Here is a 19309-nt window from a genome sequence, read left to right as displayed (position 1 = left end):
ATACATTGCATTGTGGGATCATTTGTGTCCACTGTAAAAAAGAAAAGGTATAAAAATTATCATTTGGACATCACTATGAAAGAGCCAATGCAGTACATAATAGAAAATTATAAATTTATCACACAAGTAAACACAAGTGTATATATGGGAACTACCTGAGTATGGTGTACATGCATCCCTATTTTCATCAAAGTGGAAAAAACTTTGCAGTACATCTGGTCCAGACATAATTCAAATTATGTGGGTTTCCTCACCTCGCTGGTCATCTTAATGAGGAGAGATGCAGCCTCTGAGTATTTGCCCTGACTCTTGAGTATCTCAGTATTAAGTAAAGCACAGCGCTCAGCCAGCACCATGTTCCTGTTGAGGGAAGTCAGGAGAAAAAATGTTTACGTGCTGGATCAAGATCACAGACACTGACAATTGCCACAGATAGAAAAGGAATTACTGAAAAGGGGAATATGCTAATTTATTTAAAACATTGTAATGTTGTGTCCTCAAAATGAAAACTGGTGAAGAGGGGTTTAAAAGCTTCATGAGCATTTGGAGCAAGAGCCCCTTAAGTTAAACTGGTCTCATGTGAGGGGCCATACAGTACAAAGTGCAGATCATCAATGACTTATGTGAGTGAAATACCAGATAGAGCCTAGAACATTCACTGCAAAACCTTCCAGGTCATTTTCTGCAGGTCGTATCACTCTGCTAAGCCCCACCTACCAAACCCAAAATAAAGAGCCTGGAAAACTCATCCCAGCTAGGTCTCACTCTCCACAGCGAGAGCCTCGCTAAGAACCCGGCCCCTCTCGCTTTGACTTGTCTTCTCAAAGACGCACCTCCAGTGACTGGCCGCCCAGGGCAGAGCTCCTAAGGATTCAGAGGCAGCGGTTTTGTTCAGGGAGTGGTGGATTTTTGCAAATGGCATTAGGAGCAGTAGGAAGAGGCAGAGGAACCTGATTTTTTTGCACAGATTATCTGTCTCATGTACTGCTGTCAGGATATAGTTTCAGTTTCAAATTTGATAAAAAGTCATTTAAAAAAAAATTCCTACTGCTGCTTTAAGGACACTAGTTGCCACCTCTGAACCAAGTCCGGAAGTGGTATTTGCAAAGGACCACCTGATCTGGTAAAATTCAGAAACAGCATATATTTTGGCTTTTTTTATCGAGTGTTTGATAGTTTTATAATCAGATTCGACTTATGAAACCAAACCCTTGAGAATAAACATAGATGCACTTGACAACCAAAGAGTTTGAAAAATGAGAAAGGCCTTGGCTCACAGTGGTGAGCACTGAAACACACTCTGGATACCACCAAACTTCCTTTGTGAGCCAGGAAAAAACCTGCAGTCAAAGGTAACAAAACAAGTTTTAAATGCATTCCTGGATAACACATCCGGAGACAAAATAAAGGTACACTCCAAAATAATGAAAACAGACATACTAAGCAACTGAAAATTTCATTAGGGTGCACAAAAAAAAACCCATTCACTTAGGTGTGTCTCTAAGTGACACTGAAATAGCACAATAACCTGTTATTTAAATTGAAACAGCAGGCAGGAAATAATTATGTAATTAGGTCATACTTGCAGACATCTCTGTACGTCTGTATTGCGGTGTCCATGTAGTGTGCTGGATATGGTCTGGGAGCTCCAGCCTGCAGAAAGGCTGACACTGCAGCCATTTCCTATAGAAGGTGGCAGGATTAAAAGATGGAACATGAGGACAGATGGAGCAATCACGAAAGGAAGACAGAGAGAATAGAAGGACTGAGGAAAATTAAACGCCATGATTATGATTTAACATTCAGGAGCTAAAGTGAGATTATGTGATTTTTGGAAGAAGACAAAACACATTATTCTTCTTACAACTGAAACACTGCATTGATAAGAAGCAGAGTCTGGATCTGTGGTTGCGGGACGCATGATGCTCCCTGTTCCTGCTCGACACCCGCTGCTATGATTATTTTTATAGTCCTTTATATTATCATTATTATTGATATCGCTTTTAGCAGTGGTGTTGTCTAGTTTTTTGTAGTGAGTGTACTGTGAGTATACCTCCCAGCCTCATACTCAACACACTCACAAACAGTATGCATGTATATGTAACAGAGAGCATTCTGAAGGACTGCTTAGGCTATGTGTTTTCAACACTGCAAAGAGTATTTTTTTGGGACCATGCAGATCTGTTTTTTTTCTGTATTCTTGTTATTGTGAAAAACTTTCTCATAGCACTTACATTTGTTATTTCACATTTTTTGTTGCAAGCTATTTTTCATAACATTTTTAAGAAATGCTTTCAAAAAGTGTCCCCAGCATTCCCAGTGTAAATGACACCTTTGCAGATGGGGAGAACTGACTGATTTTCTAATGTCTAGTGGAGCTTTAGATGTTATATGAATCTGGTCCCTGGAGCACAGGTTTTATCAGCCCGCAATTTTCAATGCACATTTAAGAATGTTAGTTGCAACTACAGTGACCAGATGAGAATGGGTGAAATTCGGGTAGCGTGGCTACCGGTACATTGAGTGACAATGAACATTAACACACGTGAAAATCAAAACACAATGCTAAAATTAATTATTTTTGTTCATGAAGTCACCTGGAAAAATACAACTGTGGATATGTCACAGTGGGTAGATGATTATCTTTTACCTAATTATTATTTTTATTTTATTAATTTCATCAGTGCAGTGTCACATCTGTCTGTGCAACGGTGCATGTTGAATTTATATATATCGTACGGTCGAGACCGGCTCTTTTATGAGTGCTATGAGATAACTGTTGTTGTGATTTGGCGCTATATAAATAAAATTTAATTGAAGATCTCTCCGCCATGGCTGCATGAAGCTACACTTTCCCTGTCTTCGCGACTGTAAAGCTGATGATACACGGGGCATCTTTTTGAGCAATGTTGCTGGGCAGTCTTGCTAATGGCAAGTCCGACTATGTTTTGAATGGATAGCGGCGGTGCGGGGCGGGTGGCTGAGTGGTGGGGAGAGGAGATTACGGTAGTAATCTTTACTCATTACAATTGACGGCAACGTTGCCCTGCACGATTGCTCTAAAAGTTGCTCTGTGTATCATCAGCTTTATTTCCACTAACCACAAGAAAAGAAAAGGGGGGAAAGAGCACGAGTGTTACTTTGTGGCTATAACAACGCTGTTGACACAATGTACAGATCACTTGTAACCCCTGCTGGAGCAAGAGAACTACACATCGATCAGTATTTTATGATTAATTAGGCTATAATCAAAACTCATGTTAAGTCTAATTTTCGGGACCAACTGGACAGGAGTCAGGACAACTGCTCGTAATTCAGGACTGTCCCGAATTTTTCAGGAAGTCTGGTCACCATAGTTGCAACTATAAATTAACAATACTGGAAAGCTGAGGCTTATCAGTAGCAGTTACATCTGAACATAAGCCTATGTGCAGTTCTATCACCAAAACTCATACATTACAGAATACTATTAACAGTAAGGACACAATCAGTGGTCCACATCATCTCAAGCACACTTATCTTCCAAAATCATCGTCAAACTAAGGTTATGTAGCCTACTGTATCAGCTTAAATGCATGAGCAAGCATCCAGAAACTTCTACTTCTACCAAACACACACAGTCCCGCATTCATTGATCCACCAAATTAACGTTAGTTAAGTTAACTAGTTCTAGATGCAATACATTATACCAGGGGTCGGCAAATAAGTCTGACATCGGGCCAAATTTTTTCAAACCCTTGGATACTCATGCACACGTTTAGCTCAGTCGGTAGAGTGCAGGGCTCATGTTGAATGATCGATCCCAAATTCCGGCTGACTTTTTTTTCTACCTTGTTAAACAAATCGATCGGCCTTTTGGATACTTTTTCACATTCTCGCAACAAAGCACGTGCTGCAGTGCGTGTGCGTCCCGGCGTTTGATCCGTATTCATAAACCTATGGACGCTTTCCCTGAGGTAATTCAGGGGAATCCAATCACATGTTTACTGACGGCTTTTACAGAGGTGTGTCAAGTACGCCAGAGACTCTTTCGAATGTCCTTCAGAACTCTCAATGCTCTCAATAAACTCAACATGAAGCATTGCTGCAAAAAACGTTCTCGCGCTTTTATTTTGTACGCACAATCACTTAAGAGGAAGTTATTATGTGAGTAAGTGTTGCTGTCATGACTGAGATCTATTTCAGCATCAGCCCCTACCAATGTATTTATTTTTTATTTTTCTGCTATCAAAGCAATCTGGCCGCCACACGTGCGAGTGCCCGTCCAACACATTCTTGCAGCTTTAATTTTTCTTTTTTTCTGCAAAGTAACCTCAATTTTGGTGGCCTAAACATTGAAAACTCACCAAACTGGTCGGCAATAGGCGGCCCGCGGGCCAGAACTGGCCGGCCAGCAATAATATCTGGCCCGCGGGCCGCCTATTGCCGACCAGTGCATTATACCAACAATGCTGCTACAGTTCCAATAATGATAGCATTAATGATAGCGTATATGCTACTTTCACTCACCAGCTAACGTTACGATAGCATCAGCCTCATCTGGCTCGTTTTCTGTAGTTTCAGTAACGATAACGTTCGTGTCATCTGTTGCAGCCGGTCACCCGGAACGGCAGCAGATTCAGCTGCAGGCTTACGAAAACACTAAAAGAGTGTGGCTTGAGTTTGCTCGTGTTTCACATCTCCTTTAGTGATTCATATTAGTTTACTTCAAATTTGCACCGAGTGCCACGTAACTGTGATGTTGTTTGGTAGGTGACGTCAGATCACAGGCAACAGAAGTCCCAAACGTCAGTTTAGTGCTTCACAACACAGAGGGGGTGAATTTATGAATGAACGTATCACAAAACGAAATTGTTACGTATCATCTCGCTATTTTAAGCGGGTATACGGAAATCTTTGACCGTTCCTAGTAGGTATACGGTGTATACCTGCGTTTCACGTAGACTACACCACTGGCTTTTAGTAATATTAACTTGTATTTATATTATTAACACTATCTATGACTTTACATCTTTATGTGGAATTTGCATTGTGGTACTGTGTGTTGTCATTGCTCCACCCCCCCACCTTCTCATTACCAGTCAAGGTAGATGGCTGCCCACTCTATATTATTACAGAAGTGAGTCACGGTTCTTCTTGGGGATATACCTGTTAAAAGGGAGTATTTCCTTGCCTGTGTTACCACGTGCTTGCTCATGGTGGGAATTGTTGTGTCTGTAAATGATATAAGAAATAATACGGTCTAGACCTGCTCTCTATGGAAAGTGCAAAGAAATAATTATTGTTATGAATTGGTGCTGTATAAATATAATTAAATTGAAAAAACGAATGGGATTTTCTGTTCAAGCCTTATCGGGTTAGGAATGAGCAGAAGCTTATGGTGTTTATGTTTTCTACTGCTAGATATTACTGTGAAACTTTATGACTGCTTTCTAGTGTGCTACTGTTACACTATGACTACAAGTTTGGCTAAACTATGGCAGTGCATTCCCCCAGTGATATGAGTAAAACACTTTTAATTGTAATACTGAAACTGAAAACAACATTAAAGACACTGCAACCTGTGCCTTTTTTAGCTTACATGTCAGTTTTCTTCATATGTACAGATGTAGCTACAGTATCTCACAAAAGTGAGTACACCCCTTTTTTCACTTAAGGGTTGCACTCACTTTTGTTGCCAGCGGTTTATCAATGGCTGTGTGATGTGTTATTTAGAGGGGACAGCAAACTGTTATACAAGCTGTACACTCACTACTTTACATTGTAGCAAAGTGTAATTTCTTCAGTGTTGTCACATGAAAAGACATAATCAAATATTTAAACAAATGTGAGGGGTGTACTCACTTTTGTGAGATACTGATTGTGTATTAAGCCAAGAGCGCAGTTAAAATGCACAGCACACAGTAGTACTGAATGGATCAAATGTAGACACTGACTGAGAACTGCAGCTGCTGCTGTTGTGCTGCAGGGGCATCCTTGCAAAACAAGTCGAGATGGAAGTTTGGGGACATGGTGACTACTGTGCTTTCTGTCACTAACCGCAATGTAACTTAACAAAATCAATTAAAGGAATGTATTGTATCCACTTCTGTCTGACTGCCGGCCATGCTCCATCATGTTAGTGGAGCAGTTTATACTTGTACTTAGCAGAGCAGGGTTCTATTAAATTGAATGGTGCGACACAACTAACTTCCTATATCCTGGACTCTCTGCTTCTCTCTGTGAAATTTGCGTGCCAAAGTTTACCAGAGTTGAACTTTAAGCAAAACCTCGGCGCAACCTGATTTGACTGGAGATTACAAGCTCACACTAAGGATGAAATGGTATGAAAATTTTATATCACGATTATAGTGACCAAAATTATCACGTTTATCAGTATTATCACGGTATTGTAAAAGTGTGCCGAAAAAGATTAAAATGTACTGATACACACACTGAAACCATTTCAACAAATTTTATATTGAAAACTACAAATACAATTGCCATTTTGTTTGCACAAAAAATAAAATAACAGCAAATACCTTTTGTAAACATATGAAAATCAAAGTGTGCATTATCAAGATTTTATATTATATAGGTAATACAATGATCCCGTGGACAATTACATGAAAACAAATAAGTCTTTAGAAGATGAAAGTGACAGTAACTGTAATGAGCCCAAAAACTGACATAAATACAGAGGAGTCTGTAGCGTTTCTAGATATGCTGGTTGGTTGACTAAACGACGAGTAAATGTCTGGTCTGGAGGACATGGGACGAATAGACTCTGTCGACGCACACTGCAACAGAACGTGTAGCGTTTTTACAACAGCAGCAACACAGAGCTTCAGTTTACACGCTGTTAGCATGTCAGACAGACAAACCAAAGCTAAAAGTTAACTCACTCTAAGGTCAAGGTCAAGGTTCACTATAAGGTCATTTTCTTTTATCAAGTTTCCCTCAGCGCTCTCATAAAAACTAAAATACGACCAGACTCCAGAGTGAAATCTCCGTAGCGTTGTCTTCCACCGTGTTGTCATTGACCCAAACAAAATCACGCTGCATTCTGCGCATGCGCGCCTGCTTCTGGGCGCTGTACAGTGTTTGCCGTGAGATTTTAATAGCGCGGTTAACCGTACCATGGTAATTAAAATGCGTATGGTAATAATAATTGGAAATTTTACCATGGTTTAGCGTTAAATCGGTAATCGTTTCATCTATACTTCACACACAGCAAAAAAAAATAAAATCAGTGTGACCATTGCAGTCAGAAATGTTCATCTTGAAGTTAAACTTCCTGTTAGAAAGACCTGCTTCAGAACAGGCTTCTTTAATGCAGCTTTAAGATTTGGGCTGAGGAATTTATGCCATAAACATATGGTTCACATAAGGACAAGTATGTGTATGAGAATGTGTGTATACTCACCAGTGCCCCTGCAGCATACAGCATGGCCTGGTCTGACAGGAAGTCTTTCTTGGCAGTATGGTAACAGCTGTAGGCCAGCTCGTAGTGCTGAACCAGGAAGCACAGGTCAGCCATCTTCCTGATCTGTAGCTCAGGGGCTTCTGGGGGATATCTGACATCAGAGATGTAAAAGATCAAACCAGCAATGTATACAGTGTCTAAGGTATAATATGGTGTATAAATGTATGGGGACCCTCATGAAGTGTCATATGAAATGATGATGGTGTGGTGCCAGGGAGCTTACAGAAGGCCAAAAGTGCTCTTTGGTTCACTGATGCTCTTCTCTGGAACTTTCCCTCCACCAAACCACTTCTTGGTTGCAGTGAACAGAGACCGGCTCAGACCTTTCCTGGAGACCAGCTGTGGACAGAGAGGCAGATCATGTGTCTGTGTCTGCAACTGTGTCTCAATCCATATGTGCATTTTCAGATTTGTGAGTGTGTTACTATTGATTGAACTTTTTTATTGATTGTTAATATAAAAGTGGCACATCTAGCAAGAGATGCCCCAACTACAAAAAAACCTCAAAAGGATAAAAACACGATAAAGCCAAACGGCTTATTTCCATTGTCTGTAACAAGGTCTGCTACTCGAAAGGCTTTGTCTTGTCATGCTCCAGGACATTGATGGGACTGGTCTGTGTAAAAATGGCCTAACAGTCTTTGATTTCCCGATGTTTGGCAGCATGAGTCCCATGTCCTCCAGACCAGACATTTACTGGGAGCAGCCTTACGTCCAAGATGGGCCAGCATGGCTCTATCCCGGCTGTCTTCCCTCTCCTCTGGAACGATCACCTGCCGTGGTGCCTGGTCCTTTTTGATTAAAGCCTACATAAATATGCCTATTGAGCAGTAGTAGGCTACTATATCAACATGGGAAATGCTCCGTTCAAAGTAAAATTCAATAAGCTGGAGTGTTGCGCTGAGAGCAGCTGAGCATACACAGCTATGGCTCGGAAGTAGGCTAACAGAAGAAGAAAAGTATTGCGAGGGAATGCAAAAATATTGCGAGGGGATGCAAAAGTATCGCAAAACATATTGCGAGGGGATGTAAAAGTAAAGTAGTCCTGAAAAAAAAATTCGTAGTCCTCAAAAAAATATTCCTCACTGAGCCCTCGGAGTCACTGTAAATATAAGATCCATAACTATGTTTTCAGTGGTGTATAAAGACCTTACATAATGAACCATTATGTTTTTATTACCTTAGAATGAGCCATTTCTGTCTAAATAACTGACAATGAACGAGCACTCGTGTTATTTAGCACAAGAGCCGACACCCTGTGGATCTTTATACCATGAAGCCAGACGGAGTCGGGACAGATACAGACAGGTGACGGCAGAACTCACGGATGTGGATTTTCCCAGATGGAAGGATATAATGTGGGCCGCATGTCAAAGCTGTGCTGAAGTTGTCTGTTTTCTGCTGGACAGTTAATTAACTTAAGTTTGTCAGACTTTAGCGATGCAAATGAAAGCTGCTGTTTGATAGCTTTAGCTTGAAGCTGGCCATAATTACCCAGAGACGTGAGGTGTTTCCCATGTCAGTGGTGTAAAATATGTTGTTGGATTAATTTCATGTCGCCTACTTATGCTCTAGCATGTGGGTTGGCTTTGCCAGTGACGTTAGCAAGACAATCAGCTGATCAGTAACATTAATTGGCAATAAAACCGTAGAGTTAGCTTAGAGTATGGAAGCATCAGCCAACTAAACATTTACTGCCCTGGTAGAAAAAAAAACATTTTTGGATTAGTTTCATGTAATTACTCTCTCTCTCCAGCACTCTGTTTTGGTTTTGTTACGTTCGTGAGACAATCACTAATTGGCAATCAAAGGCAGCTTCCAGCATCTAAGGACAGATCAGCCAGCTAAAATTTTACTGCCCTGGTAGTAAAAATATGTAGTTGGATTGTAAATTCATGTAGTTCTTCTCCAGTGCTATGTTATGACTTTGTTATGTAGACAGAAATGTGCCCATACCTTCCTGAGTCAAACAGCTGATAGATCAGCAGCTAAACTTCACATTTTACTGCCCTGGTGGAAAACATGTTTTTCTTTTACTGCTAATGCTGATATATAACAAGACCATGTGTCTATCAAGTGACAAATAATGAATACTTTCCGAATTTGCATTATTGGATATTGCTTCGCCACTGTGCACACAAATGTGTAATTTATACTTTCACATGCTAAATGCCCATTAAAAATGTTGTAGTTTTACCTCTAGCTGAAATTATGGCTGTCAATACTACTTTGTGTTTTTGTTGTATTTTAAAAAAATTAAAAAGACATTTAGGTAAGATTTGCAGATTGCTTATCTAATTAATTAAGCAAAGCAGGAAGGAGCCTTGATCCTCACCTGAGAATGCCTTTGTAAACGTCATGGATTATCTGGTTTATAATGGACTGTGGTGCAGAAACAGTGAGGCTTATTTATTATTTTATTTTAATGAAATTTAAAGCACAAAACAGTCAGGGGCTGCTATATAAGAAGACAACATACATAAATAATAACAAAGGAAGGACATTGCGAAATAAAAACTAAATAAAAAACAGAGATTCAAAGTAATATCTCATCTGTCCAACACACAGTTAGATTTGATTGCCTTCTTGTTCTTAATGGTTTTAATTGTGGTGCTATACTGATGCAGTGGTGTAAAGCACGCCACCACTGGACACTAGAGCAGTGGAGACGTGTTCTCTGGAGTGAAGAGTCACGCTTCTCTGTCTGGTAATCCGATGGAGGAGTCTGGGTTAAGCGGTTGCCAGGAGAACGGTACTTGCCTGACTGCATCGTGTCAAGTGTAAAGTTTAGTAGAGGGGGGATTATGGTTTGGGGTTCAGGGCTCAACGTTAAACTTTTTTGCAACTGGCCCCTACCTAATACTATTACCAACTGTCAATCTTTTTCCTTCTCGTTTCTTTCAAAACATATAAAAATGTCCTTTTCCTGAAGTTGAAACGTTTGTCCAGTTTTCCTTTTCATATAAAGTTCAACATCCCACCAAAACATTCTACAGTATATACATTGATAAAATAACTGACAAATTGTTTCTTCATGTAATTGACAGAAAGTGCAAGAATACTCTATATTCAATCTAAATCTCTCAAACGTCTTTTTAACTGGACATATACGATGTAATATCTTAAAGGAAAACTCTTTTACTTTGTTGTTAAAACAGAATTTGTCTACAATAAGTCACATTTTCTGCCAATTAATTTCTCCATAAAGTGAAGTCCAGAAGAATCTGCCTGGAGAAAGAGTTATTCCTTGTATGCAGTTCCTGATATATTTATTTGAACATTTATTTTTAGTAATGTCAATTTCTCCAAGGAATATACTACTGTTAAATGGTTGGATCCTTGAGACCTCACTAACCAAACCTCTAAGAAGTTGCAGCACCCTCCTTGGCACAGCATCAGGAACCACTGCATATTCTTTTGGCGTAACTGGTAAACTGAATTCAGCGAGGAATTCCTGATAAGTTAGTAACTGCCCTTCAGCACTGACAAGCTGTTTAACTAATACAATACCATTGGCACCCCATATCTCATAAAATAGTAATTTATTTTTATATTGAATATTCTTGTTGTTCAAAATGCAGTAATTAGTTGGTGAAAAATTATGCTTGTAAATTAACTTCCAGGCCAGCAGAGCTTGTTTATGAAAATTTGATAACTTTACAGGTAATTTTTTAATTTTATAGTCACATTTTAATACAAATTCAATTCCACCCATTAAATTAAATATATTTTTAGGGAAGGTGTTCCACATATTATCTTCTTCCGGAATTAACTTATTTAGCCATTTAATTTTCAAAGTATTGTTTAAAGTTTCAAAACTTAAGACCTCCAGACCTCCATTTCTTTTTGTGTTACATAAGATATCTTTAAATAATGATATTTATTCCTCCATATGAAATTAACTAGGATTGCATCAATTTTTTTGTATATTACACTAGGCATTTCCAATGATAAGGAGACATAAACAGATCTGGATATTCCCTCAGCTTTAGAAAGTAGAACTCTACCGTTCAATGAAAGATCTCTCATCAACCACATGTTTGAACCTTCTCTTTATTTGTTCAATTATAGGGTTGAAGTTTTGATTACTATGGAGTTTCTCATTCTTACCTATGACTACACCTAGGTATGTAACTGTGTTCTTTACAGGTATACTGTCTACTCCTGATTGGTCACATTCTTTAAGTGGTAATAATACAGATTTGTTCAGGTTCATTTTTAAGCCGGAAACAATAGAAAAATCCTCAATACAACTAATTGCTTTGATCACTTCCTCTTTATTTGACAGAAAAATAGTTGTATCATCTGCCAGTTGAGATCATTTAAATTCTCTATTTAAGGACACTATACCTTGAAACAAAACAGAAAGGGGCTAAGGGGACAACCTTGTCTTATCCCACGACCAATATCAAATCTAGGGGTACGTTATCGTACCATGTGCTAACTTAACTGAGCTTTGCACCCTTTATAAAGTGTTTTGGCAGCATTTAGAAATTGGTTTCCAAATCCAAAGCATTTAATTACTAAATTGGTGGCTTATTGTGTCAAATGCTTTATAAAAGTCAACAAATAAAATAAAACTATTGTCCACTATATATTCATTATAATCAATCATGTCCAGAATTAACCGTATGTTGTTGCATATATTCCTTCCGGGCATGAATCACAATTGTTCTTCATTGATAATATTATCCAATCCAAGGTCAAAGCAAATATATCTTGGCATCATTATTTAATAGACAAATTAAGTATTGAGAATTGGAGGCCAATTAATCTTTTTTTGGTTTGGTTTGGTTAATAAGACCTTGACGCAGAGTAGGTGGTAGCTCCTTTTTCTTTGGCTTCTTCAAATACAGACACTAAAATGGGGCTACGGTCTTAATAAAGACTTTATAAAATTCACTTATCAATCCATCATTCACAGGAGATTTATTTTCTTTAAGAAAGTCAATACATTTTTGTAGCTCTGTTAAACAAATTTTCTGGTCACAGACTGATGTGACTTTAAAACTGTCACCATAATGCTTTTTTCTTTCATGCTTGTGCCTTTAAAAAACAAATCTATATTCATCAGTAGCATATAATGTCTGATAGAAATTGGCTACATATTGCGAAATTGTACTTTCATCCTGACATTCTATGTTATTGATTCTAAGTTTACAAAGTGATGATCGTTCATAGTTCCTCTTTTCTAGATTAAAAAAGTATTTAGTGCATTTTTCACCTTGTTCTAGCCACTTTCTTCTGGATCTGACAAAGGCACCTCTGGCCTTTTCTTCATATATTTTGTCCAATTCAAGTTGTAGAGATGACAGTTCTTTCAGTTCTTCTCCAGATAAATGTACTTTCTCTAATAATCTTATCATATTTGTAATCATCCGGGACTCTTTCTTTGTTTGCTTTAGCAAACCGTTTACCAAATGACAACGCAAAATTTCTAAATTCGTATTTCATAAATTCCCAGCATTTTCCAAACTCGTTCAATAAATTTGCTTGTCTACAATATTTGTCAATAATCTTTTGGGCTTCATTTTTAAATTCCTTATTTTCTAATAGTGTTTTATTTCATTTCCAATAGTCCTTATTAAAGTTACCTCTAATCGATGTCATATTTACTATAATCATAATAGCCTTATAATCTGTAAAAATAGAGGGTTCCATTCTCACTTCTCACAAGTCCACCTTGTCTTCTACATCTGAGGAGATCAACTGGGTCCAGTAAGTTTCAAAACCACTGGCCCGGTGGGGCCAGTTGCAAAAAAGTTTAACGTTGAGCCCTGAACCCCAAACCATAATCCCCCCTCAACTAAACTTTACACTTGATACGATGCAGTCAGGCAAGTACCGTTCTCCTGGCAACCGCTTAACCCAGACTCCTCCATCGGATTACCAGACAGAGAAGCGTGACTCTTCACTCCAGAGAACACGTCTCCACTGCTCTGGTGTCCAGTGGTGGCGTGCTTTACACCACTGCATCTGACGCTTTGCAGTGCACCTGGTGATGCTAGGCTTGGATGCAGCTGTGGAAATACATTCTATAAAGCTCTCTATGCACTGTTCTTGAGCTAATCCGAAGGCCACACAACGTTTAGAGGTCTGTAGCTCCGCAGAAAGTTGGCGACTTCTATGCACTGTGCACCTCAGCGTGCGCTGACCCCGCTCTGTGATTTTATGTGACCTACCACTTCGTGGCTGAGTTTCTGTTGTTCCCAATCGCTTCCACTTTGTTATATTACCCTAATAGTTGACCGTGGAATATTTAGTAGTGAGGAAATTTCACGAATGGAATTATTGCACAGGTGGCAACCTGTCACGGTACCACACTTGAATTCACTGAGCTCCTAAGAGACAGTCTACATGCCGAGATGCTTGCTTTTATACACCTTTGGCCGTGGAAGTGGCCATTGTAAGTGGCTTTGGATAAAGTGACTATTTCCATTTTTGGAGTTCTGTGTGGAATGTCTCAAATATGGCTTTTTTCTCTGCTTTTTTGTGTTGTTCCAATGCAAACAAAAGAAATAAACACGAGGAAACCAAACTTTCTGAAATTTAAATTTAGACAAGTTTTGAATAGTGTCGACTGAAGCCTATGTCTGTACATCCTGCAAAATCAGTCTGTAGAGGTTCAATGACCTCAATAAGCTTCAGATTCACGTGTACTTTTATCCAAAGCCACTTACAATTGCTATATGTCAGAGGTCACATGCCTCTGGAGCAACTAAGGGTTAAGTATCTTGCTCAGGGACACATTAGCAGATGTATTGCAGAAGTAATAGAACCCAGGTCTCCTTCACCAAAGGCATGTTTGTTTTTTTTTTGCTTTTTATCCACTTATCCATTGTCACCAATCTAATGCACATTTAGATATTAGTGTACACATTCACAATTCCCAGTACACTTAAAAATCTCCATTATCACAATCAAAATCAGTTTAAATATGTCAAGGGTAAAGACTTGTAGTTCTACCTGGTCATTGAGCTGCCTGATGTTCTTCTCTATGTGTGGCAGTAGGCCTCTGAAGGTGAACTCTTGGATGAACTGTCTGATGTGGTCGTGGTCATTCAGGGTCAGACATGCCCCGTGGCTCCCTGCTCCTCCAGCCAGGCTCTCTGGATCTCTTGCACCTTTCTTCAGGTCAGTGCTGATAGCACTGAGGGTGTGCAGGCTCCCCGAGCTGCTTACTGTGTCCAGCTGGAGAGGATGGCTTTCCAGGCTGTTGGACACTCCATCTGGTAGGAAACAGTGTCAAAATAAATCTCACTCACAACATAATGACCTTTCGTCTGCACTCACTTGATGAGAGGTTTTCTTTGTAACAGCAACCAAAAACCCTGTGCAGATGAATCAGGGGATTTGACAGAAAACATTGCTTTCACTCAATGTTGCCAAGACTTTCCTGGAACAATCACCCTATGATTATATAGTGGCATGGGGTACTCAAGTTTTGGTGTTGTAAGGCCAGAAAAGTAATGGACATCCATTTGCCTCATCTTGAATGCCAATCATGTCAAATCAAAAATCCTTCAGTATTGCATGGCTGACATCAAAAAAATTGCTAAAAACCTTTGTTAAGGTGTTGGTAGCAATGGTATGTGCATCCGGAAATTGTTAACAGTGCTTCACTTTTTCCACATTTTGTTATGTTACATGCCTTATTCCAAAATGGATGAAATTCATTATTTTCCTCTACAAATAAAAGCCCATAATGACAACCTTTAACAAATTTGTTCAAAATCTTTGCAAATTTATGAAAAATAAAAAATGGAAAAAGCACATGTACATAAGTATTCACAGCTGTTGCTCAATACTTTGTTGAAGCACCTTTGGCACCAATTACTTCTAAAGACTAGCTTCAAGTCTTTTTGAGTATGATGCTACAAGCTTGGCACCCCTATTTTTGGGCAGTTTCTCCCATTCTTCTTTGCAGGACCTCTCAAGCTCCATCAGGTTGGACAGAGAGCGTCGGTGCACGGCCATTTTCAGATCTCTCCAGAGATGTTCAATCGGGTCTGAACAGAGAGCGAGAGACAGGAAGAGGCGTGGCAAAATGGCTCGCTAACGCCCCCTACAGAGCTGCCCCCAAACAAAGTTTCACCTACGTGTATGAAATTTCTGTGGTACGTCTATCATGGCCAGACGTACAAAAAAGCCTCTTGGAGCGATGCCTGACACCCAACAGGAAGTCAGCCATTTTGGATTTAATGGTCATTTTTGGCGATTTACACACTTTGTATTTTAACGAACTCCTAGGGATTTAGTCCGATCAACTTCAAATTTTTGCTGTGCAGTCCAAACCCATTGGTTTGGTCGATTAAAAGTTATTCAAACGATTCCTACAAGTCGACCAGTTTTCCCATGATGTGTAATCGAAAATTGGTGATTTGCCATGAAACTGGAAGTTGTTATAACTTCAGTATACATGCTCACATCTGCACCAAATTTGATAAGTATAACAATAGTCCCGCCCTGAACTCATCCATATGCCAATATTCACTCAATGTCATAGCGCCACCTGCTGGCAACCGGAAATTACACGTTTTATGCTGTAATGTACTACTCCTAGCAGGTTGGACATACCAACTTCAAAACTGTCCCAGAAAACCCTATGTATGTAAATGTAAATGATGTAAAACTTTCAGTTAATGACGTGGCGGTGGCATGGCGGCAAAGTCCCACTCTTCGCCATGACACATGAAGTTGGTGTAACTTGACTGTACAAGGTCAGATCTGTACCAAATTTTACATGTTTGATAAAAGTCCTGCCCTTAACCCATGTACAAGACAACATTAACCCATAGTCATAGTGCCACCTACTGACAATAGGAACGATGCAGCCCCGGTGGCACGTTTTATTTACATGTACATAATTTCTGTGGCATGGGTATCATGTTCAGATGTAAAAAAAAGCCTCTTGGAGCAATGCCCTAAACACTCTCCTAAAGAATTAGTCCGACTGACTTAAGATTTTCTCTGGCTAATCTAAAGCCATTGACGATTAAAAGTTGTACGAACGATGAGTTTTCGTGAAACGGCATGCCCGTGGCGTGGTGTCCAAAATCGATGATTTGCCATGAAAGAGGAAGTTGTAACTTCAGTGTACATACTCACATGTGCACCAAACTTTACGTGCTTCATTACAGTCCCGCCCCAAACACATCTACATGTTCAGTTATAGTCGTAGTGCTGTGTTGTGCCCCAAAGGGGACACAGGAACTGGTGATTAACACGTTTGTGCAGCGTCCGAAGCCGGTGGTAAATTCCCAGCCACACTGTCAGAGTTCCAGAATCTGCAACGTGGCCGCCTAACTACTCGACGCGCTACATGTACGAGGGCCCGCCCAACGCTGCTTGCAGCTTTAATTTAAAATGTTTTGAATGAAATGATAATGCAAGTCAGTCACTGCTGCTAACTCCTCCTAACTGTGTAATCTGTGTGTGTACAGTGAATAAAGTAAAAGTATTATTATTATAGGCTACTAATGTTTGTGTCTCCATTCATTTTTAAAAAGTGGATATTTACAAAATCATTGATACAGGTATACATGTTGAATTGCATGTGTGTTCATTTTTACAGATTGTACAGTTTGATAGTCCACATAGTCCAGCAGGGTTCTAGTTACGGTCCGAGCTCTTTTTGTAGCAGTAATATCATGCATCTGTGGGGGTCAGTAATTCATTTACCAACAGCCATTATTTTTAATCACAAATGTACATTATATTAATAAGATAAACGTTTTCCAAACGAACTATGCTGCGCACCACATGAATGTCACTACGACATGATTAATAATTAATATGATACCATAAAGGGCGGATTTGCAGTCTCTCCTTGAGCAGTAGTGTTTGTTGGTTTATTTCAGGCTTTTAAAACTTAAACTTTGTTGCAGTATCACACACATCTGGGTCACGTAGTGGGCTGCTGTGTGTGAGAGAAAGTGTATAACACGTAATGAACAATGAAGTCTTTGTCCAGGTTTCTATTTTTTCATTGGCAGACTTTCTGGGGAAGACCTGGTCTGATCCGGAGAGACGGCATCCATCCCACTTGGGAAGGAGCAGCTCTCATTTCTAGAAATCTGGCCAAGTTTATTAGTGGACCAAATCCATGACAACCCAGAGTTGAGACCAGGAGGCAGAGTCGCAGTTTAACACACTTCTCTGCCCTTCTTTTTCAGCAGTTACCCACCCAAAACCCTACGCAGAGTCGCAGTCTAACACACTTCTCTGCTCCTCCATTTCAGGAGTTACTTAGTGAAAACCCTATAGTGACGGTGTCTGTCCCCCGACCATCGAAATTATTTAAAAAGGTAAACAGAAGAGGAGCTGTGCATAAAAACCTTATAAAAATTAAAACCACAAGAGCAATAGTGCAAACAAATAGGAGAGTTAAATGTGGACTCTTAAACATCAGATCTCTCTCTTCTAAAGGTGTACTAGTAAATGAACTAATATCAGATTATGATATTGATTTATTTGGTCTTACTGAAACCTGGCTGGGTGATGGAGAATATGTTAGCCTAAATGAATCCACCCCTCCCAGTCATATTAATACTCACATTCCTCGAGGCACAGGCCGAGGAGGTGGAGTTGCAGCTATCTTCGACTCTAGCCTATTAATCAGCTCTAAACCTAAACTAAACTATAACTCATTTGAAAGTCTTGTTCTTAGTCTTTCGCACCCAAGTTGGAAATCACTGCAACCAATTCTTTTTGTTATAGTGTACCGAGCACCTGGCCCGTATTCTGAATTCTTATCTGAATTTGCAGAGTTTTTGTCAACTTTAGTCCTTAAAACGGACAAAGTTATTATTGTAGGGGATTTTAATATTCATGTAGATGTTGAGAATGACAGCTTCAGTACTGCGTTTATCTCTTTGTTAGATTCCATCGGCTTCTCTCAGAGTGTTCATGAACCGACTCACTGTTTTAACCACACCCTTGACCTTGTTTTGGTGTATGGTATTGAAATTGAACATTTAGTGGTGTTCCCACAGAATCCCTCTTTATCCGACCACTGTTTGATAACTTTTGAGTTTGTATTGCTGAACTACTCGCCATTGGGCAAAAATTTCTATACAAGATGTCTGTCTGATAGTGCTATAGCTAAATTTAAGGATGCGATTCCATCAGCTCTAAATACATTATCTAGTCACAAAGTAACGGAGGACTCCTATGCTAATTTCAGTCCCTCCCAAATCGATCATCTTGTTGATAGTGCTGCTGGCTCGCTGCGAATGACACTCGACTCTGTAGCCCCTCTAAAAAAGAAAATACTAAAACAAAGACGGTTAGCTCCATGGTATAATACTGAAACTCGCAAATTAAAGCAAATATCACGGAAACTTGAGAGGAATTGGCGTTCCACCAAAGTGGAAAATTCTCGTTTAATTTGGCAAGATAGTCTTAAAACTTATAGGAAGGCCCTCCGTAATGCCAGAGCAGCGTACTACTCGTCATTAATAGAGGAAAATAGGAACAACCCCAGGTTTCTTTTCAGCACTGTAGCCAGGCTGACAGAGAGTCACAGCTCTATTGAGCCAAGTATTCCCATAGCTCTCAGTAGTTACGACTTCATGAGCTTCTTTAATGATAAAATTCTAGCTATTAGAGACAAAATTCACCAAGACCTGCCCTCAACTGGCACCGACTTATCTCTAAACTCAGGAACCTTAGAAACAGCTGTAGAACCAGATACATGTTTAGACTGTTTTGCTTCCCTCAATCTTTACCAACTAACTTCAATAATTTCTTCATCTAAACCATCAACCTGCCTCTTAGACCCCATCCCGACTAGGCTGCTTAAAGATGTTTTACCCTTAGTCAGCACCTCTATACTAGATATGA

General features: G+C 39.5%; 1 protein-coding gene across 1 annotated transcript in view; it reads right to left on the bottom strand.

Annotated features, from left to right (window-relative positions):
- Positions 1-19309, bottom strand: part of LOC119900192 (trafficking protein particle complex subunit 8-like) — a 96766-nt gene that overhangs the window by 8509 nt on the left and 68948 nt on the right. Inside the window, exons 7-11 of the mRNA XM_038714950.1 lie at positions 14432-14694; positions 7689-7804; positions 7406-7556; positions 1583-1683; positions 255-360 (exon numbers count right to left, since the gene is read on the bottom strand). Coding sequence (XP_038570878.1) covers positions 255-360; positions 1583-1683; positions 7406-7556; positions 7689-7804; positions 14432-14694 — 737 coding nt within the window. The remainder of the gene's footprint in view (positions 1-254; positions 361-1582; positions 1684-7405; positions 7557-7688; positions 7805-14431; positions 14695-19309) is intronic.

This window comes from Micropterus salmoides, unplaced genomic scaffold (genome assembly GCF_014851395.1).
Source record: "Micropterus salmoides isolate LMB-PRFRI ecotype aquatic unplaced genomic scaffold, ASM1485139v1 Ms_hic_scaffold_13, whole genome shotgun sequence".
NCBI lineage: Eukaryota > Metazoa > Chordata > Actinopteri > Centrarchiformes > Centrarchidae > Micropterus > Micropterus salmoides.
Note: the sequence above shows the minus strand (reverse complement) of the source record. Positions and strands in the feature narration are given on the sequence as shown.